The sequence below is a fragment of the Colossoma macropomum genome, unplaced genomic scaffold, assembly GCF_904425465.1.
Source record: "Colossoma macropomum unplaced genomic scaffold, Colossoma_macropomum, whole genome shotgun sequence".
NCBI classification, from domain to species: domain Eukaryota; kingdom Metazoa; phylum Chordata; class Actinopteri; order Characiformes; family Serrasalmidae; genus Colossoma; species Colossoma macropomum.
In genome coordinates this window covers 21281617-21304423 of record NW_023494791.1, presented here as the reverse complement: position 1 = coordinate 21304423, position 22807 = coordinate 21281617, and the positions used below count along the sequence as shown (strand labels likewise).

Sequence of the window (22807 nt, the reverse complement as noted above, 5' to 3'; positions counted from 1 at the left end):
AGCTCTTAATGTAATGTATGTTCACCAGCAAACATCACTGATAGAATTGTCTTAATGCCTGATGCAAAGGGGACACAATCTGCTACAGCAGAGAGTTTCAGAGGCGCGGAGCTACTCTGCAACGTGCCTGATCACCAAAGCTTTGGAGGTTAGAGTAGGGAATGGTAAGCAGACCAGCGGTAGAAGAATGGAGAGTGCAAGTAGGCTTGTAGGATTGGAGAAGGTCAGAGAGATAGGAAGGAGCAAGGTTGTTGAGAACTTTGTAGGTGAGAAGAAGGATCTCGGAATGAATATGGTAGTTTATGGGAAGCTAGTGAAAGTTTTGTAGAACTGGTGTAATGTGGTGACGTGACCGGGTGTAAGTGAGGAGACGAGCAGCAGAGTTTTGAACCGAGCTGATGCCTGCAAGAAGAGAACTGCAATAATCTAAACGGCTAAATATGAAAGCATGAATGAGAGTTTCAGCAGTTGACTGGGAGAGAGATGGTTGAGAGATGCCTAAGTGAAAAGAGGTTTTAACAAGGAGCTGACATGAGAGTCGAGTTTAAGTGAGACGTCAAGGATGACAGCCAGATTACGGACAACAGAGGAGGGAGACAAAACAACGTCATCAATTGAGAGAGTGAGGGGGCCAGTTCTGCTGAGAGCAGCTTTAGAACCAATGAGAATGAGTCCAGACTTTTCACTGTTTAGAATTAGAGAGTTGTGTTTCATCTAGTTCCTGATTTCTGAGGGGCACAATTCCAGATTCCAGATTACCATGGGCGGATCTGTCTGAGATAAATCTGAGTGTCATCCGTACAGCAATGAAAGTGAAGGTTAAAATGGCTTGCTGAATAATCTTGCCAAGAGGAAGCATGTAAATAATGAATAATAATGGGCCAAGTACAGAGCCTTGCGGGACTCCCTGAGTGACAGTGGAAGTGAAGGAATGATGCCCAGAGAGAGTAACAAATTTTTTACGATCTGTTAGATAGGAAGTGAACCAGTCAAGAGCAGTGCCTATAATACCCAGCTAACTTAGTCTAGAGAGGATGGAACGGTTAACTGTGTAGAATGCAGCGCTTAAATCGAGTAGCACGAGAATGCTAATAGCATCGGCATCAGCTGTCACTAGCAGATCATTAACAACCTTAACCAGAGCTGTTACAGTGCTATGATGTGGCCAAAAACCAGACTAGAGGGGCTCTAGAAGATTACGCGTTTTCAAATAAGCTTTGAGCTGTATTGCAACAACACTCTCAAGGACTTTTGATAAGAATGGAAGATTTGAGATGGGACGAAAGTTATTAAAGTTAGATTGGTCAAAGCCAGGTTTTTTAAGGACTGGAGTAACTGCAGCAATTTTGTACACTGAGGGAACATGGCCAGAAGACAATGACTGGTTAATAACAGAAGTGAGATGGGGGACCTGTGACGCAACCAGAAGAATCAGACCCTTGTGGTAAAAATCAAAAGGAGAGGCTTTATTGTCAAGAGCGTGGTCGTAAAACAGGCGGAGATCAAATCCAAAAAAATCAAAAGACAGAAAAGAAACACCATAACAACCAGGCAACCAAATCCAAAGGGGCAAAGACAAGCAGACAAAGTAAAAAAAATTCAAGAAGGCAATTAGAAAAAAACCCAGTAGCTCTCACACAAAAAAGCAACACCTCGCAAAGTAACTAGTTTAAATGCCCGGGCTTTATACTAAATCTAACTAGACACATGACAGAACAGGGGTACAAGATTGGTATTCAGGAGAATGAGATCGATGATTGGAGTGCTGAGAAGAGTCATCGGTCATGTGATCCCCCAGAGGGTTCAAGGAGATGGAGTTTGTGAGCGTATCAGAGCCGGAGAGATGCGTGACAGGACCAGAGCATACATGTAGGCTTTGACTAGTGGTGTGGGGAGGGGGTCGAGGAAGCAGGTTGTACTTTTAGAATTGGTAATGATTTCACTAACAAGAGACTCTGGTAACAGGGTTGAAAGCAGGGAAGCAGGGTGAGTCTAGAGGCTGAGTGTTCAAAAGAAGGTTTTAGGGGGGGAGAGCATAAGAGAGTTGTTGATTTTAGATATTTTACCTTCAAAGAAATATAAGAATGAGTTACAGGGTTCAGACTACTAAATCGAGTGTCAAATTGACCTCTAGCTTTGTTGGTGGAACTGTAAGAACCAGTCATTTCCATTAGCCTGTTTTATTAAAAAGCTTATTTATGTGTCTTCTACAACACATCCTTAGGCACACACATTCTTGTTAATTACTTAGCAATAGGTTGTTCAGCTATTATACATAAACCACACTCACCATAGCTGTAATATCACTGAGGCTCTGAAGATATTCTACAATACGGCTCTTGTGTGTGGGTTCAACACGAGCGAAACAGCGGGCAGTTCGGCAGGCTTGCCGCTGCAGGTGTGGGGGCAGCTCATCAAACTCCCGTCCGGTCAGTCCGCCACCGAAGGGAGCACCCTCAGCCTCCTCTTCCTCCTGCTCTGTGATGATGCCAACACGCCGACAGATCGACAATGCTGTGCCTTTATTATCACCTGCACAAGCCGAAACACATACAGAAATGACAAATTAAATATCTGAATATCATTAACAAAGACAGACATTTGCATTGATGCAGGACACTTGTGCCCCTGAATGAAACCATGTATAATGAGAAGGACGCTTTGGGTTGGTGCAGCTGTCACAGCAGATGTTTTCGCTTACTTGTTGAGCTTGCCCAAAGTGTGTTAAGCATTTCTGTTTCTGCAGTTGCAGCAGTTGTCAGATGACCTTTACAGCTGGGATAAACATTAACAGCTGATCAGAGGGGGTAAATGATCTGTGCCAGATACGATCATCAAGTCCATAAAAATATATTCATTATAAATACTGTTGGTGTGTTACAGATGTGTAAAGTACCACATCTTTTATCCCAGTATGACAAATTCTGTTGTTCCTCTCAAGCAATTAGTAACAAAACAAGGCACTGTAAAGCTATATCTGGGATAATCCCTTTCTGTCAGCATGTAGGAGCATGTTTGAGTTTCAAATTTAGCAGTACCACTTGGGCTGGGTCTGGTCAGGCCTCAAACTTGCGGGCACCGGTCGAGTCCAAGCTTCAATTTCATCCCCATGCAGATCTCTACTGTGTGTGTGTTTGTGTGTGTGTGTTTGTGTGTGTGTAGACCTACCTGTAATCATGATGACACGTATACCAGCCTGTCTGCACATACGCACTGCGTTTAGCACTTCTTTCCTGGGAGGGTCCAGCATCCCCACACAGCCCACAAATGTCAGGTGAGACTACAGACAAATGAAAAAAGTATTTAACTATTTCACCTTCCACACCTGCTTTTTCGCCAATTCATGGCAAGAATACTTCTCCAACAAAATTCTATGTCATGTTTTTAAAATTACCTTTGAAATTTCTTACATATTTTCTTTCTTTCCCCATTCTTCACTCTCATAACTACATAGGAGTTCAAGGGGTTACTTTCCCCTTGTAGACTCAGCTAATCAAATGCTTTCTACTCAGAGGCCACATTGCTCACCTCATACTCCGTGAACGCAGAGGAGTTCTCTAGGTTCAGCATTCGGGGGTCAGGAGGTGAGTCTCTGGTTGCCATGGCGAGGCAGCGCAGGGTGTCCCGACCTGAGCCCCACTCTCTCACTGTGCCTAACAGCTGCTCCCTGAGGTCTGAGGTCAAGGGCACTCGAGTACCACCCCCCACCCGAATCCAACGGCAACGTTCCAGCACACCCTCTGGTGCCCCCTGTGGGACAAAGAGAGTGAGGTGATTAGGAGTTTGATTCAAATATCAAAAATTAAACAGTACTGAAAGCTTTGAAAGGTTCATTATACCACTGCACGTTCTTTTTTTTGCACACTTTGTTCTGTCTGCCACCGCTTTGGACAAAACTGATGTTGCTTCAGGATGAATGTGCTGATTCACGCTACATGAGCATATTATAAGTTAATAATAGAGTGCAATTACTTTTGTACTTCTTTAGTTACACAGTGTATTATCGCAGCTGCAAAAATATGCGTACAACATTCAATTGCACGTTTTAAAGTTTCATTAATGCTACATCACATACAAATAAGCACCTGAATTCAAGCCCACATTTGTAAACCTATAGCATTCAAGTGCCTGGTAAGAGTCTTGTAAGTTCTGTGAATTGTTACAGCTTTTCCTAATATAGGTATGTGATCCGTAAACATACCTTAACAAACATCTTGGCTCCTGTGGCTGATCGGGTGAGTTTGTTAGGAGAGCAGAAAACAGACATGGACTTCCTGTCTCGAGAAAACTCGAGAGTCAGCTCCTTCCTCATTAGTTGTTTTATCACCTGAATGAGAAGAGTGAAGACTTGAAGACAGATCAAATCACAATTCAGACCACTCTTATTATTCACACACATGCTCAGCAATTAATGACTGAAAAACATCTTCAGCTTAAAGATGCTGTATCACAAAAATATGATTTTTCCTTGCTTTTTTGACATACTATGTAAATATTGATAAATTTCCAAAATGAACAGTTTATTTCCCAGTCCACACAGTCCATATATGAAAAAAATGCAAAAACAGCCTATGAATTTTAAGGTCAACACAGTTGTGATGTCACAAAAATGGCTGTGATGTCCAAAGTTAGTGTCTGAAGTTTTTTTTAGTCCAAACTTAAGTTTGTTTTGTACATTTCAGCCTAGACTGGTTTTGAATGAGCCATAATACAAGTAGCCAACCAGAACAGTATCAGTACAGCACAGTATCAAAAATAGCCTGTTTAATTCTAAGGCAATGAAGAGAGGTCAGTTGTCAATGAAAACTGTGATGTAAAAATAAACTATGACTGCTAGTGTTGCACTGATACCATATTGTTATCTAGCCCTATACTGGCACGCCAGAGCACAGCAACTGTTTGTTGCTCTGAAGCCATTCAAATGTGAAGTTATCAGTAAATGCCATTCATCCAAGATTAGTATGTTTTATTTGTGACACAGAACAAAATAACCAAAATAAAGTACTTCAAAAGCAGAATGGTATAAATATTAGGATTTACAGGAACCTATTGAGAGACAGGATTAGGACTGGTATGGGTACTCAGTATCAGCAGCTACTTGAGGATGAGGTAGCAATATCAGAAAGGTAAAACATTACATTAAACCACACAAAAGCGGCAAATGGGCCTCAAGGAAAAAATAAAATATAAGACAAATAAAGATAATGGCCGCTTTAAATACATGCAGACTCACTGAGCAGCAGGCAGTGGCTCTCTCTATAGGGGTAAGACTCCTCAGGTCTGTGTCAAACACATTCATCTTCTCCACCAGACAGCACAGAGCGGTTTCTGTAGCCTCACCCACCTTCTCATACACACCTTTACTCTGGTATGTGCGCACCGTGAGAACGTGTGGGTATGTGACAGGGAAAAGAGCAAAATCATGAGTTATTTCTATATGGTGCAATATAATGATCGATAATTACAACTCCAGTTATATCATTTATTACTTTACATTCTTTTATAAAAATACATACTTATTTAAGCGACCTTGGGTTCGTGAAAGGTGCTATATAAATGTAATTTATTATTATTATTATTATTTCTATATTTAGATACAAAAATTTCAGTTCATAAAGAAGCAGCCAAACCAATGTTTATATCAGTAGATTAACAGTTACAATAAACAATAAAGTGTGCTGAGGTGTTCAATATGACAATATGTTATAATTATCGTCACCAATTGTGTCACTATGTTTTTCTGAGCACGACATGGATGTCGTCAGTACTTAATAACATTATTACTATCATTGTTTAACTACTGGATTTCTGCCAATTAGTGGCAGGCAATATGACGATACTAATATATATCAATCATCATTATTATGATAAATTATAATATGCTTTTACCGTAAGGAAAAACTGATTTTCACAGCTACTGTAAAATTTAATGGCAAATACCTCTTTTTTGAAAAAAATAAACTATACATCTAAATGAATCCTACATATACTGTATTTTAACACTGCTGTGTAATTTACAGTAATAGAAATATTTCTCATGCATTTGCATTTATTTTAATGGTTGTTACTGTAATTGTTATGGTAAAATACTGTTAAGTCAGAATATCTATAATAACTAATGAAACTGCTGATTTAAAGTAAAAGGCAGAATTTCTAAGAAATTAAATGACTAATTTTACAAATGTCTATGATCACTAAGAAAACAAACTTTTACTGTTAATTAACATGTTTTGTCTGGCACTCTGTTTTTGTTTTTTTACAGACTGTTTTTTTATTAATATATTGTAATATAATATTATTCCCATATCACCAACCCTTTTAATTATGCTATACTGCTCTGTTTCAAAAGAAAAGCACAAATTTTAAAAATAAGAAGGGAAGGTACTGAGAGATCCACTTAATACTCAAAAGTCTTTGTATCAGTACTGTTTATGTGCTTTAGTCCCACTGGTGACTCTCAAAGGAGCTTAAACCATTCCCTGTTGGACTGTATACAGTTGTACTGTTGCATCAGTATATCTGTGTGAATACACAAGTGTGTACACACACCTCATTGTAATCCAGAGAAGAATCATTACACAAAGCACAGATGGTGGCCATTTCCACCAGAGCGTCATACTGACTACAGCGCACCACAGCACCGTCCTTGTACCTGAGAGGAGAAACAGAAAGAGAATGCATGGGTACGAGTATAGAGTGGGATTTCTGGAAGAAGTTTATTAAAGATTATAAAGACTGTGAGTTCATGATTAGAAATGTTATGTCACAAGCAGTCCAACCATGCAGGTACTGTGTCATTATCAGTTTTACTGAAGTTAGTCATATGCTGTGTATGTGTGTATGCGTTTATATTTTAAGTAGATGTTAAAAGCACTCACACTTCCCCTTCAGGCGCATAAGTAGATCCAGTCACTGAAAACTCATTCAGAACACACCTCTCGCCCGCAACGAGATCCACAACAAACATCTACAGAGACATGCAAGCATGCATGCACACACACACACACACATACACACACACACACACACACCCACACACACACACCCACACACACACACACCCACACACACACACACCCACACACACACACACCCACACACACACAGCTTAAGTTAGTAAGATTCATCAGAATTATACTGACATTTTCACAAGAATTTTTATCTACATTATTATATGTACATCTTGTTTTATCATCCATGAAGACGACTATTCACAGGTTATCCTTGGCTAGAACCGTGCAGCAGCTCTTGGTCAGAAAAAAAACAGAATAAAGTACTATTTGGACAAGATTAATTTTCTATGGGAAGGTGGGGTACTGTGGTTTTACCACAGGATGTTTATAAGTTTATGAGTGATTCATCCAAAATGAGAAATTTCAGTGTTAACAACAGAGATGAGAGTGGCTACACGATTTACACTCTAACAAAAAGGGTAGCAAACGTTTACAGCCTACAGCCAACATAGCCACATGAAATCAAACATTTTTTTCTGTCATTGTACTGTTCAGATGTACACCTGAAGTAGGATAGTACCGGCTTGATTTGAGATCACATATAAATGGAAAACATTCACACAGAGAAATACACATCTCTGTGTATTTCCAAAAATGCCAGTTACCTTTTTACGTTATGTGAAACTTTCAAGCCAAATGGAAGAATAGAAATGGTCCAAACTGTCTTGCATAAAATTTTACATTAACTAATATTGCAAATTAAAGATGTTTTTCCTTTTTCTGCATTTAGGAGGCACAAGATTTTAGTCTGACAGAGACAGAAAGTTTCTTTGAGTGTTTCAATAATTTAGATAAACCAAATAACTCCTCAACTAATTTCTAATTACCCCACCTCCTCAGGTAAATGACGCGCTCACATGCTGGCAGGAGATGGAGAACGGCAAACTGGATGTTCCATTGCTTTCAGCGGAGCCGCGATGTGAAATTCTGCCACCACCCGCAGCAATGCTCCACATGCTGTAGCAGTAAGTGGTTAAGAGTTCAGTTTTCACAACTTCTGCTGCTAACTGCAGTGGTGAAATAAACTGGACGTTGATTTGTATGGGAGCCATGGATGTCAAACGTCTCGTTATTGAGTTATAGACAAACCCAGTACAACAAAAAGTCCTACTGCATTTCCACCTTAAATAAACAATCTACACTGCTAAAGCTCTCCTCTGATAATCATCTATATTCGCCAATAATGCTGTCCCCACGCCAACATTTGCCTGACTTCATGCCACCATCAGTTGCGTACAGCTATGAAGTGTGGAACACCGTTCTTTAAAATGCAAGTATGTGAACGCAGCATAATCCTATCCAAACAGTGCTTAAGAAGAATCTGTATTGCATAAAAAAACCTGTCAGTGGTTCCAGGCTTCCATTTTCATTACAATAACTTTCAAATAACTTAGTTTGCATTGCTTTCCATGTAATTACTGCACAACAAGCCTTAAGATGTAATAAGTTCGTAAATTCAAGGTGTTAATAAAAGTTGCAGTGTGCTGTGCCAGTGAGGGGTCTCCATCTCACCCTGCAGACAGACATCTGGTTGGTGGTCAGTGTGCCTGTCTTGTCGGAGCAGATGACAGAAGTGCAGCCCAGTGTCTCCACAGAGGGCAGGGAGCGGACGATGGCATTTTTTCTTGCCATGCGCCGTGTGCCCAAAGCCAGGCAAGTGGTAATGACAGCAGGAAGACCTATAGGACAGACAAAAAGACAGAGAGAATGGACAAATGAAAAAGGGAGGATTACACATGTATTTCACATGCATGCAAAGCAGATTTATACTCAAAAATGACGTTATTGAATAAAACAATTTTGATTTATCTGTTGTTATATGATCATCTGTTTAAACAAAAATAACTGGATGCACACATGTGTGTTGCAGGTATTTTTCCACTGCACAAAGCACTACAACATCTGGCACCAGATCACTGTAACTATGCTTTTTTCACTGGCCAATGGTCCACTACCAAAAGTTCCAGTTTAATGGGTTTGGTACCTGCTCAAGATTGGCACTAACAGGACCTAGTAATACACAAAGGTGAGGTTAGCAGTATTATTCATTGCTGACTGGTTAAACATACAGGCACTGTAGCGCAAACATGGCTATCACAATTATTTTCCAAAGCCATTCCACCATATGTTTACACTGCAACAAACAGATGATGTACAGAAAATACATTAACAAATAATAAAAGACTGTAAACAGTATTTTATAAGGCATGTCAGAGGACTTTAAGGGATAGTTTGGCAAAAAATCTAATTTACATGATTCTCCATGTATTCCTGTCACGGTTGATCAGCCAAGATATGTTTGGTATCCATGTTTTTGCTTCTTTAGCTTAGAACTGGAGCTGCATGGCTAATGGTGCTAACAAACACCAGCAGTAAATAGTCATCAAAATCATTCCCACAAATACATGCAAAAAAATTTCATATATTTACTTTAGATTACAGTGAAAAGCTACTTGAACTCATTTAGAAAAAAAAACTTGTAAAATGAATAGACAAACCTTATTTACACATTTCAGCTTAAATTAGAACTACATTATTATCCGCATATTGTCCCGCTGTCCAGTACTACAGCACCTTCTAACTCTGGGAGGATGTAGTGCAGGGGTGTGTTCTAAAAAATCAATTTGCAGCTCTCTTTGCAGAGAGTTAGAAGTTACATATCTAATAATGATTAACCTGCAAAAATGAGGTGTTGTGTTCCATTTTGCAAAAACACAACACAGAAACTTATGGGCAGTCTAGTATGTTACCACCAGTTTTCTACTGATGCAGACACATGCAAACTGTGGCTTCTGGCAATGAACCACAAACTAGCTTGAGAGACATTCAGTAAAGTTATCGTGCAAAATCTCTGTGTATGTGGTGATCATTCTTCACCTGAGTATTACAAGGAAGTTCTCCAGTGAGATATTCTAAAATCTGCTGCTGTACCAAGTACATATTTACGGATGACAACTCAAAGACGTGAAGCCGAGGTGAGCTTCTTCGTTGTGCACACACTGTGTCATGCTAAGAGGATGAGGCTGAAGTTGGCTTCCTATTCAGTAGCTTCTTATTCAAATTTTCCATTCCACCTTAAATAGTGCAACAGATATATTCTGACGCCTGAGGTGCCACAATGTTTCATGCTAAGCGATGGTCCTGGGAGTCAGCAGTGCATCTGGCATCCAACTGACGCACACCTTCATGTGTATATTCAGGTATAAACACATAGGGTTGAGGTTCATTGGTGCAAAAATATGGTCCTCAAATGCGTAATCGAACATTGTACAAATTTTCTAGTACAATCACTTAGCTTCTCTACCTACATTTTGGGAATTTTAACAAGTTGTGCTCTGGAAAGAAGAGATTCTGGTCATCCTAAACAGCTGCCCCTTCTTTGAGCTCCTCTGAAAAGTTTTTCTCTGTTTTTATAGTCCCTGCGATCCATAAAGATAAGAGGTTTAGAAAATGTGTGTGTGTGTGTGTGTGTGTGTGTGTGTGTGTGTGTGTGTGTGTGTGTGTGTGTGTGTTTTTATGGTTCATTGTAAGTGAAAAGCTGTTCTAAACTGCACTGATTTGACTGTGGTTTGCGCAGGTTGAGAGAAGTCTGGACATGTATTTGTTTTGGAGACTATTAACTTCCAGTGTTTGTTAGCAACTGTAACATCCTTGCTCTGTTTCTGTGTGTGTTTTGCTTTGTTTACCTCGTGTGTCTAGCCATGTGCTTCTGTTTTTGTTTTCCTGCTTCTCCCTGGCTCCGCCCTTTTGTTATGCCCCTCACCTGTGATGTATCTGTAACTCCACTCTGTAATCACTAGCCCCAGGAGCGTCTGGTTCTGTTCAGTGTATTTCCACACCCCTAGTCTGCCTCGTCCTTGCCATGCATTACGTGTGTCACTGTTTCATGTCCTTCCAGAATAAGTTTACTGACTTTATTGTTCCTCCAGTTTAGTAAGTTTCTTCTTTGTTTTTCTTTGTTTTCTTGCTGTTTTTCAGTCTCTAGTAGTTTTCTGTTTCTGTTGTTTTGATTGTTTCTTGTTCTCCGCTATGCTAGCCACCTTTAAACTTGACTCAATAAAATAAAACTTGCACTTGCATCCTGCTTCCATGCCTCCTTGGTTACAGCAACATTAGACTTACAGCTCCAGTTCAAAAGTAAAGAAGCAAAATTTGGACATTTTGGAAAAATTGGTCTTGGGCCATTGGCTGCATTTGGAACTAGTAGATTACGTAAATTAGATTTTTTGCCAAACTATTCATTTAACAATTAAAAACAATGGAAGAAATTCTAACAATTACAAAGATATATATACAGAGTGCAGTTGATGGGTAATGTCAGACTGTTTATTCAAGCTTGAGTAGCTGGAATCAACAGCTGCGGCTGAAGCCCACTGACAGTTTAGCTTGTTCTTTACGCTTACAGATGAAGACAAAATGACTATTTTTAGAACAAGGATTTGTAAAGAGTTTGCTATGGTGACATTAGCTAGTTATGTAGCTAATGCAAATGTTATTAGCATTCAGCAACTCACTCCTATGACCATTCCAGTCAACTATCAAGCAAGTAAAAAATGAACTACAACTAGAACCCTAATTTCTGTTGGTTCTCGTTTGGGTCTGTTCTGTTTTTGAATATACAGTTAAAATGCCTGAAGTGCAGTGCTGTTTGAAAACCTTTGTTTTGAGACTATGTAATAATGTGTGGCTTAGAACACTTCAGACTAACTCATACCACACTAGTTTGTTTTAATACTGCATACAAATGCAGACATCATGCACATATGTTCAAATGACAAACATACTCGAATGTTCTTGTACTTGAATGCCTCTCACATCGTGTTGCAGTATGAAAAGAACGACAGTTTCACTGCACAAAAAGAAGCTGAGATGCCGTACCCTCAGGGATGGCAGCTACAGCTAGAGCCACAGCGATCTTAAAGTAGTACACAGCTCCTCTCAGCCAACTGCCTCCGTGCACAGGATCACTAAAGTGGCCGATGTTGATGCCCCATACTGCCACACAGATTACTGTGATCACCTACGAAGAGAATGAGAGAAATAAACAAAGAGAAACTCAACAACAATATCACTACATTTCCTTTATTAAATGTATTATATAATAAGTTCCATTATTACATTCAGTTAAAATCATGAAAATCCCATTATTAATGTGTAGGAGGGTGGTGTACACAAAAAAAAGAAACCGTAGCAGGAGTTTAAGTGGAAATATTAAAAACATATGTATATCTACAATGCTAGTATGAATAAGACACTGGGAAAGAGGATGATGGGCTAACACAAAATGTGACCGAATGATGAAAGGCAAAAAGCAGAAGTAGAGGAGGAAACACGAGAATGAAGTGGGGACACTACCTTTGAGAGTTGCTCCCCAAACTGGTCTAGTTTTTGCTGTAAGGGAGTTCTTTCTGGGTCCGTTGCTGCCATCTCGTCCCTGATTTTACCAATTTCTGTCTGCACACCAGTGGCTACTACAACACCTATTGCTCTCCCCGCAGCAATGTTCGTGCCCTACACATACACATACATACACACACAAACACACACACGCACACGCACACGCACACGCACACGCACACACGCACACACGCACACACACACGCACACACACACGCACACACACACGCACACACACACGCACACAGGCACACGGCATGGGATCAAACAGCTTATAAATTGCATTCAGTAATGCTGCTTTCTAACCCAGTGGAACAGTTAAAGGAACAGTTCGGTGAAAAATCAAACGGCCACAATTTTTTCCTAAACCCAGATTTACAAGTTCAAAGTTTACTTCTTTAGTCTTATACTGGGGCTACTAGACTATTAAAATAAAGATGCAATGGAAGCACTGTGTTAATTGCAAGCCTAAATCATCAGATACTTGACTTGGTCTACATAAAGTTGCTAAGTAATCTCAAACAGACTTGGTTATGTTGTCTCCTGCTGTTGTATGCTGTACTGTTTTCTAGGGCTGGCCTCAATAATTAAAAATTTTGAGTATTTGTTTGTTATGTTACGTTTCTCTATTTATGTCCATCTTTGACTTTTTTAAGCCACAGAAATTGTAGCCTTAAAGGTTCCATATAATAGAAAACTGAATTGTACTCACTTTCTTTAAAATAAAGGAGTTTGATGTAGTATACAAAGACTGTTAAAGTTTCAAAATATACTGTTCCTTCCCCAGTCCATACAGTCCATATATGGAAACCAAGCTGTAAACAGTCTGTTGCAAATTCTGTGATGTAACGGAAACCAAAACATTTACATATATCCACCTATTCAGTCTAGCTCTGCCCATTCACACTAAAGTTAAAGCACTAAAGAGTGCTTTAGCCCAGACTGCTTTCTGAACAAGGCGCAATACAGGGCAACTAATCAGAACAGAGCTTGTTTACATATATCAGTCATAAGGCCCAGTAACATAACATTAGAAAAGATATAAAGAGGTTAGAAAACCATCATGAAAAATGAATTAGTACTGTTTTTTTGTATGTAAACCCTCACAAATATTATAAATGGACCTCAAAAGTAATAATAAAATGCAAGACAAATGTAGTATATGAGCTCTTTAAAATAGAAAAGTTATTGATAATATATGGAAAATGTTAAAAACAAATCAATTATAGCTGGTTTAGTTGAAGGCATCATAAATTCATGTCAGCCATCCACATCATCTCATTTCAGAGTGCAACAAACTGTAACACTTCTCACGTGACCAAAGGAGTTAAAAGAGTAAAGATGCCTGAGAAATCTCGAGTGTGGGAGCACTTCAAATGATTTATCAGATGATTAAAAAAATGCACAGTGCAAAATTTGCGAAAAGACGTTGGTATATCTTGGAGACACACCAAGTTCGATCAAAAATCTCAAGAATGTAAGTACAGTGATCCTTACCCGAGTACCACCATACTTCCAATCCATCTTCCTTTAACCCGGTTCTGTCACATAATCCCTTCAGGCAGGAATATTAGCTTTTTTCTTTTTTTCCTTTCTGATTAAACCATTGCAGCAGATCTGTTTATTGTGACAAAATACTCAAAATCCCAATCAAGTATTTTCCACTGTATCAGAGAAGTGTCTCCTCTACAGACTAAAATATCAATGCATATTGATAGCCTGTAAAATGCTGTTTAGACCAGCCCTACTATTATCCATAAAATGGACAAAACACAGCTAATCAGTGGGATATCAGCGTCCTTTACTTAGCTCCAGTGAGAGCTCCAAAGAAGGATTAAAGAAGCAAATTTGGAACACTAAATACATCTTGGCTCATTGACCATACTTACAGTGAAGAGAAAATTTGATTTTTTTTGCCAAAGCATCCCTCTAAATCTGTGTGCATGACCGTTTCTAAAGGTTTGCATTATCAGCTGTCGCAGTGTTGGTGGTCTGAACACTCACTACTCTCTCTACTGTTGTCCTTTTATGACCTGATAGATCCATTAGACGTCCTCAGCTGGAGTGAGGTAATGGAGGCTTTGTAGACTCTGTGTATGTGCGTATGTGCGTGTGTGAGTGTTTACATGTGGTCTTTGAGGCTGCTGCACCCTGGTCATTATCCATATGAGAGCTCAAAGTGCTTGTGACGTCATTTCTCAATGGGAGCAAACAATACGTCTGATGTTTTATTCAGCACACAGGTAGGCCGGACACACACACGCAAACACACGGGCACAAGCACATAAACACTTGTCATACGCACACTAACAAAACATCACAGTCAAATCGTAAAACATCTCACACACATCTCACACACTCAAACACCACTACTGGTATATTAATAGAAGCTGATTCCAAGGATCAGGTTCACACATGTACACACTTACGGAAAAGAGCATATTCTTCTTGTCCTGGTTGACCGCCCGGGGGTCAGGTACGGGGTCCGTGTGTTTGAGCACGGAGACAGACTCGCCCGTCAAAATGGACTGGTCTACTCTCAGAGTGGTGGAACGAATGGAGGTCAGCCTGATGTCTGCTGGAACCTTATCACCCACTGAAGAAAAAAGGTGCCAAGAGTTCAGAAAGGAGGCCAGTCTTTTCTACTTCAGATAACATGATTAACATGACCTAGAAAAATGATGAAAATGGAAGTGCTGAGTTGGGACAGTCTCCCTAACCTTAATCTACGAAACATTTATATACTTTGATCTGGTCCCCGTTAAAATCATTCTAAAACACTGTATATCTATTTGTAACAATTTTGGATATAACGAGTTTTGAAAAGAATAATAGCTGACGTATTATGGAAAACACATTTTTATTTCTGTGATAAAGATTTTATTAATCATAACATGACACTGATAATTCCTTGGGTGTGTCATCCCAAGGTCATCCCAAGAACATGGTCATAAAGGTCATAGAAAGAGATAAATCTTAAAAGTGATCTATAAAGAATTTTGCAAAGAACCCCTTCCTAAATATACAGAGATATATACGTATTCATCATATATAATCAACTTGAAATTCCAACTGTGACAGTTGAGAAAAAAAAATATATATATATTTTTTTTTCACTGTAGTTGGTTTGGTTTTCAGTTGCTTGAATATGAGTCAGTGAGCGTTTGTGACAGTTGAAGGAAAGAAAAACGAAATACATAATTTTTTTTACTCTAACTGGTCTTGGTGGGGACTGGAGACTAAGTTTGCCAAGGCCAAAGGCCAAGACTAAGAAAAGTCAAAGTGCTTGTACTCTGACTTGTCTTGGTCTTGGTCTCCCAACAAATGATGTTTTTTCTATTGTCTTGTACTCTTGTCCTTGTACTAAAGTACAAGACAACAGAAAAAACACAATTTGTTGTACACACTGTGGTAGAGCAAGCGTGTGCACACATTCAAAACAGAATTCAGACTGCTAAGTGTTAGGGCTTATTGACTAATTTCACCAGTGCATCACTAAAAGGTGACCAAAGTGTGTATATTCCTACGCATTTGTTGTCTTGCTCAAATGGTAGTTTGTGGTGCAAACTAATAAAAATCTACACACTGCTGTTTGATCATATTCTGTACAAAAAACACACTATTAAAGGCAAGATGAATAGGTTAAAAGACAGAAAAAGTCAATTTGTGCCTCAGCTCTAAAGGGTTTAACATATTCTTGTTTGAGGAAACTGCTGTGAAGTCTGGAGCAGCAGCATATTATCATATACTGAGAAGCCAAATGCTTTTAAATATCCAGCAACTTGGAACAGTCTGACCTTCAGGGTTACCAATAATCTGTAATTATTATCTTATGTTAATAAAGCTTTGAACAAATATAAACACTGTTGTAGAATAACAGCATTAAGTGATATGACTTATGTAACATCATTTGGCCAAGTATAAAGTAAACTGAAGCCCGAGGGGGAACAGGTGAATGATTACTTCATGTAAATTACATTTCTTTTTCAGTCCTAAGTCCTTAAAATGGCCTTCATACACCTACACATTAATGATGTATTCTGTTTTCTACTTTAAAAATCCTGGAACTGGTGGTTTGTAACAGCAATTCAAAGAACCAAAACTCTTTGTCGTCAAAGAAAACATTTCAGACGTTTGAGGTCGCCAGTTTGTACCTCTTGGGCTGCAGTATTTAGTCAATAAAAGCAGGTAAGATTAGTATTGCACCATTCTAGCATCAGCCTTTCCTTATAGCAGGGTCTGGTAATTACTTTTAAAGCATTTACCAACCAAAATATGCAGATACTACAGGTCAGATGTGCTCTCAGTCAAGTGTTTTTATGGACAAAGTTTTTTGGAATCAAACACAAACCACAGTGAAATTTTTAACAATTTCACAACGCAAGATGTCTGCATTAGGCCACTGTACCATACAACCATACTTTTACTCATGACCTTTGGGATTCTTAGAATAGAAGTTCTAGTAGTGTGCCAAGAGAATTACAAGACTAGGCCTTAACCCTTCCGACCTACACTGGCAACACAGCTACCACAAAAATGTAGTGTTCATTTTGATCTTATGTCTACTTCTGTCCTTTTTCAAATATTATTTTAAAAAATACATCTCCAGATGGAAATTTATGCTAGCCAAACGAGCCAGCCAAGTTGTGGGAATGCTTAACCACTTCCTTGAGAAAATGTTTTTTTTTCTCAAGCAGTGTATTTGTGGTTTCTTTGAGATGGACAGTTGTGATTATAGTAATCCTAAGCAGGGAGCTCTGATAGTCCTTTACAAACAAACAAAAGGCCGGATCACGTCACAGCTGAAATGCCTTCCAGTTGTGTCTGACATATCAGCTGCTATGAGAGGCCTCATTTTTACATCTACAATTAATGTTCACCTGCAAGCACATAACTATCTCTAACCTAAAAATAAGCAGGCACCAAATAAAGTATACTTTAAATGGGCGAAGCACAGCGGCCTTATTGGAAGTGTATTTTTTTGCTTACCTGCCACCTCCACTATATCTCCAGGCACAATATCTCTTGCTCGGACTCTCTGTACACTCTTCCTGTCCTGTCTGTACACCTTCCCCATCTCTGGTTCATATTCTTTCAGTGCCTCAATGGCATTTTCTGCATTTCGCTCCTAGACGCACACAAACGCACAATTATCAGTAAATGTGAACAGACACAGACACATATTTACACTTTATGCAAGTGTTCAAAAGTTTAAAATCACTGTTTTATGTACATATTGACTGTAATATGATGCTAGTACTTTACAACTTTATGGGTTTTAAATACTCTAAAAAAAACAAAAATCGAAAATGCCTTGTATTTGGAAAATAGTGATCTCATTTCAAAGCAGATAACTTACAGGAAATTACCATAAACAGATAATTGCAGTATGTTGTTTTTCCTTTAATGGCTTCCTTTTGTTCTCCTACACTTCAAATATTAAATAAAACACATAAAAATATGTCTACAAAACTTACATATGCTTTTATACACATTTATAACGGTTTAATCCTACAAATGTCAGTGGTGAACTGACATCAAAATAGACAAATGGCGCTCTTATGAAGACTGGCGCTTGTTAGAAAATATGTCTTTATAGTTTATGTAGGTTTACATAAACATTACATTACACGTCAGCTGTCATGAAAGGCTTATGTAGGTATGTTAATGCTGCCCTTCAGTAAATTGTCACCAAAATACCTTCCAGCGCCCAGATAATAATATTTTATAATATTATAAAAAAACATGTACACCTACCTGCCACACCCCCACAATGGCATTGGCAATAAGGATGAGGAGAATGACAAAAGGCTCAACGAAGGCTGTGATGGTGCCCTCACCCTCCTCAAACCAGGCCAGGGTCTGAGACACAGACACACAATATAATCACCTATAGGCCTTTATCAGAACACCACATGAGTAAGAAAAGCAGCAATAATAGAACTTAATTATAGCGACAGTGTTGGTCTGAGAGGTCTGCTGGTCTGAGAGGTCTGCATTAGAAGTGTGGGTGAATTGTGAGTGGAAATCACCATAGTGTTTAGCCCTGCTGTTTTATGTTTTTAAGTGGGGGACTGTCCCTCATTAGTGCTTACAAAGGAAATACAGGCTGCAAGAAGGAGAATCCGCACAAGCAAATCCTCAAACTGCTCCAGCACCAGTTCCCATAGCGACTTCCCTGCAAATACAAACACAGAGAGAATGCTACAGAGGCCAGCTCAGTTACACGAATATCAACAAAAGTCTTCTCTCTCTCGTCATCAAATCTACAGAGCCAGCCCTGATCCAAACAGCCTCTTTAAACACATCTCTACAGCACATTCATTCAGACTCAACCAGGCCACACAGCAAACACCCCCCCCCCACACACAAATCCTCCCCCCCCTCAAGGGGACCTAATAATAACCTTAATTAGCCAGACAAGTAGCATCTCCCGTACAACAAAGGAAAACCAGGGAGGCAGACGGAGAATGATGAAAGCACTGCTAATCATTACACAGACCCGGAGCAGAGAGCTGTGTTTCTTACCTTCTTCTGCTGGTAATTCTGCATGACAAATGGCGATAAAAAACAATAAAAAGAGAAAACAGAAAAAAGTTAAAAGAGAGTTCTCTTAATCACATCGATTACTTCATTTATTATACTATACATTCTATAACTTCTGACAAAACTTGACACAAATAATTAGGTAAAAATAATGATTATAACTGTGGTAATAGGCAGAAGAAATGCATAGAAATGAAGTGAAATGGTCAATGTTAATGTTCATGGCTATAGCTATGATTATAGTTGGGCATATATGTAGAAATGAGAGCAATACTGTTGTCTGTTGTTACAGTTATGTTATTTATGTGTATATGACATGCTGTACCGTTGGGTCCCCATCGCTCTCTGCTTTTCCTCAACTGCTCACTACTCAAGCCCGTGGACTCGTTCACCCCAAAATACCCCAACACCTCCTCGACCGTCTTGGTATGGGCATTGTCCATCCCTGAGGGAAAAGAAATCCTCACAGTCACAGCATATGTGCTGTGCATTTTTCCTAGTGCATCAACTTAATCTGAGATGTGGCTCACAGTAGGGGTGGGTGATATGCCACAAATATTATAGTACGATACTTCAAGACATATGCATAGTGATATTTCATTTTTCTGAGATTTAATAAGTTGGAATAGACAAAACAGAATCTGTAGTGCCACATATCGTCACTGTCCAAAAAAAGAAGCATCTCCATTTTTAGATTTCTGCATACTTTGACCTCAGTCGCTGTCTTTTGCATTGTGTTAAAATCTCATGATGACTGGACCAATAAAAATCCTCCAATATGGCTTCAAATAAAATCTCTTTTTAGCTTACATCGAAAATAAAGAAAGTTTTGGCCCTTTCCTGTAAAGTTACCATTTTAGAGATGGAGTTGTTTTTGGAGTTTTGAAATCGTTTTTCTTCAGGCAGTGATAATACAAAAAAAAAAACATAATAGTAATAATAAACCTACAACTACAATAATTTTTATTCAATGTTTTACAAACTGCACTGCACTCAATCCAATTTAACAGGACTAATCATGCTCACTGTAATGAAACACGTAGTTAGTCAGTACTGACGATATATCCATGATATGCTCAAAATGCTTATTGTGGCATAATTTATCACAACAACGATAAAATATTGTTATATTGCCCACCTCTAGCTCACAGTACACAATACTACAGCAAAACCTCTAGCTGGACTTAAAACAACACTTTAGGGTACATGCCTTTTCTGCCTTTGTCAAGCTGCCTTAGATTCACTAATGTTCACATAATACAGATTACAGATTTATGCAAATATGTTATATTCTCTTTACACAAGTGTTGCCAGTAACAGCACAGATAACTGCAGTGGTCTTCTCCTCTGCTCCCTACAGCCTCTCTCATGCACCTGTTACCTCCCACCTCACTGAGGCAGCTTCAACATCCTTTTTAGTTAAACTAGATTAGACTGAAGTGCCTCCCTTTTTTTCCACATATATCCAGCTAAACACGTTCTGAGCAGGTGCTTTTTTCATTTCCAAGAAAGCAGCACAGAGGTGCGCATGAGTGTGACCTCATTATTAGCACTGCGGTTCATAGCAAAGTAAAATGCAGCTAGCTAGCTAAATGAGCATTGCATCAGACGGTCAGGTGATACTGACAACGTAAATATTAGCCTGATAACACAGTAGAGGTAATTAACTTCAGCTTGCGGTCAAGTCTGGTCAGCATGCCCGTTCTGTTTTGCTTGAGTGCTGCAGTTCTGGAGGACATTAATATCATAACGCTGCTCTTGTTCGTTTTCTCCTCTGCATGACCATGTTTAACGTTAGCTGGCTCTAACGGTCCTGTACACTGACCGCTGCGGCTAGCATCTCGCTAGCAAAAGTGTACTCACCAGTTCAGTTAATATCCCGTCTCCAGTAAACCGGGTACAGTTACACCAATACAGACAAATCAGCGATGAATCTAAGATGCCAAACCGCGACCGAATTTCCTCGAAATACGACGACTTGTGGTGGCTAGATGCCTAGCTCGCAGTGCAGCGGCGAATCTTTATTCACAGCTAACGCTACTGTATTTCCAAAATAATTCTGCATGATCCGGCAAATTATAGGGGGTCCACAGGCGAATTAATCGCCCACATTTCCTCCAGGGCTTGGCCACTTCAAGCGTGCTGAACGCGACTTTCCTAACGTTATTTAAAACTGCACAAACCGGTGCTGTTCGCTTTAATCCTCCCCCGCTATCTCCCGTCTAAATAAGCATCGCTTTATTTCATACTAGGCCACGGAATGGCATTACTAGCATCAGCTTCTGTCGCAGATGTCCACGACGCCGCGTTGTAGCCAATGAAGCAAACGGGAAACCAGATTGAAGGGCCGAGCCAGCCAATCGTATGACCGCACTTACGATAGTCCCGCCTCTCAGTTGTTTGCTGCAGGAGGGAGGGACGCCAGCTTGCCGCGCTTAACCAGTAGCCACGCTGTGCGACTGTAGTTGTCCCAGTGATTGACTTTTGTATGGACCATTTAGAGACCACGTTCGTTTTATTAGCACGTTTGCTCGCCAATAGAAATCCTTTAATGAAGGCGCGCCATCTATCTGTCTGTCAGGGCCCAAAGACCCACTGTCCCGGGCAGTTTTTAAAGGGCAATTCCACCGAGTTTTTCAACATTTCTGTATATTTCAGTTATGGAGATGTAAACAAAGTCATTCAGAGTGATTTGATATGAAATGGTTCCTTGTGGAGAAACTGACTCTGTTGTGGTGTCTACAACACAAACATAGCCATTTTATTTATTATCTGAAATGACCAATTAACCTACATGTGTTTTCTGGGTTTTATGTAAAGTGGATAATGGTAACATTGTGGTAAATCTGGAAAAAAGGTACCATTTTTTCTTACAACAGACTACATGTACCCCTCCTCCATGAATGGATTTTAATAAACATGTTTTAGGCCAAGTGCTTTTCACAAAAAACATTGTAAAACAATATCTCAGGCATCAGGCAGCAAATTGGTAACCATTTTGTGCGATAACTTATTTAGAGGCATTAAACATTTAAACATTTAAATCTGGTTCCTACCAGCTACAGATAGAGATACAGAATACAGAAATTTTTAAATATCGATGAACGTCTCCCTTAAATAGTCCCTGCCCCAAAAATGCCTGAACCAGCTGATGAAGGGCTCAGGTGGACCGGATTAAGGAGCATTTGAAACTGTGCAGGGGGGGTGGTTCCTCAGGCCTGTACTTGAAGACCCCTGTGTCAAAGTACACTCCGAACAGCTAAGTGACAAGTTGGTTGTGACAAGGAGACTGTGCCATATGTGCCCTGGGGTCAAGCTGACAGATCTTTTTGCACTCTGCAATCTGCTTGGGAGTCGTGCATTTGTAAATATGAACCACGTGGTGCTGCATGTAATCTGACAAAATCCCGCACTCACAGTGGGAACTATAAGTGGGGGTGGGTAAGGGATGTCCCAAGGCAAAAGTGACCCAATTAAGTAGCCATAATTATCTGTCCTTATATCTGTTGCTAATTACTATTGTGCTCTCTAAAGAATTCATTCTTGTACAGATGTGAGACTATATTTATCTGACCATGGCACTGACTCAATGTGATGCCATGTTCCTGTGAATAGGTTATCTCTTTTTCATTGTCTCTCTCTCTAATTAATTACTATTAATGAATTGTTTAAAAATGGCTAGAGGAATGGTGCACCATTGGGTTAACTTTGGTCTGAATTTCTGGAGCAAAACACTTTAATTCAGTGACCACAAAGTGGTAACCCTGCCACGATTGGCTGGAATTGGTTAAGGTAAGGTGACCCTCAAATCTGTGTGCAGAGCTATAAATATACAAAGCAAATCTGTAACC

The 22807-nt window shown here is 39.5% G+C and overlaps 1 protein-coding gene across 2 annotated transcripts in view; it reads right to left on the bottom strand.

Moving 5' to 3' along the window:
* si:dkey-28b4.8 (sarcoplasmic/endoplasmic reticulum calcium ATPase 2) overlaps window positions 1-21220 on the bottom strand; it is a 40811-nt gene extending 19591 nt beyond the window's left edge. The window contains exons 1-17 of one of the 2 annotated variants that reach the window (XM_036574358.1): window positions 20820-21220; window positions 19282-19401; window positions 18939-18956; window positions 18506-18588; window positions 18168-18272; window positions 17400-17538; window positions 14840-15006; window positions 12369-12524; window positions 11892-12033; window positions 8526-8692; window positions 6879-6967; window positions 6550-6652; window positions 5234-5365; window positions 4202-4327; window positions 3529-3750; window positions 3169-3280; window positions 2291-2532 (exon numbers count right to left, since the gene is read on the bottom strand). In XM_036574358.1, the coding sequence (XP_036430251.1) occupies window positions 2291-2532; window positions 3169-3280; window positions 3529-3750; window positions 4202-4327; window positions 5234-5365; window positions 6550-6652; window positions 6879-6967; window positions 8526-8692; window positions 11892-12033; window positions 12369-12524; window positions 14840-15006; window positions 17400-17538; window positions 18168-18272; window positions 18506-18588; window positions 18939-18956; window positions 19282-19399 (2121 nt within the window). In that variant the 5' untranslated portion in view covers window positions 19400-19401; window positions 20820-21220. Of the gene's footprint in view, window positions 1-2290; window positions 2533-3168; window positions 3281-3528; window positions 3751-4201; window positions 4328-5233; window positions 5366-6549; window positions 6653-6878; window positions 6968-8525; window positions 8693-11891; window positions 12034-12368; window positions 12525-14839; window positions 15007-17399; window positions 17539-18167; window positions 18273-18505; window positions 18589-18938; window positions 18957-19281; window positions 19402-20256; window positions 20339-20819 lie in introns of those variants that run through there. The other variant, XM_036574357.1, reaches the window with a different exon arrangement.
* Window positions 21221-22807: the final 1587 nt, after the last annotated feature.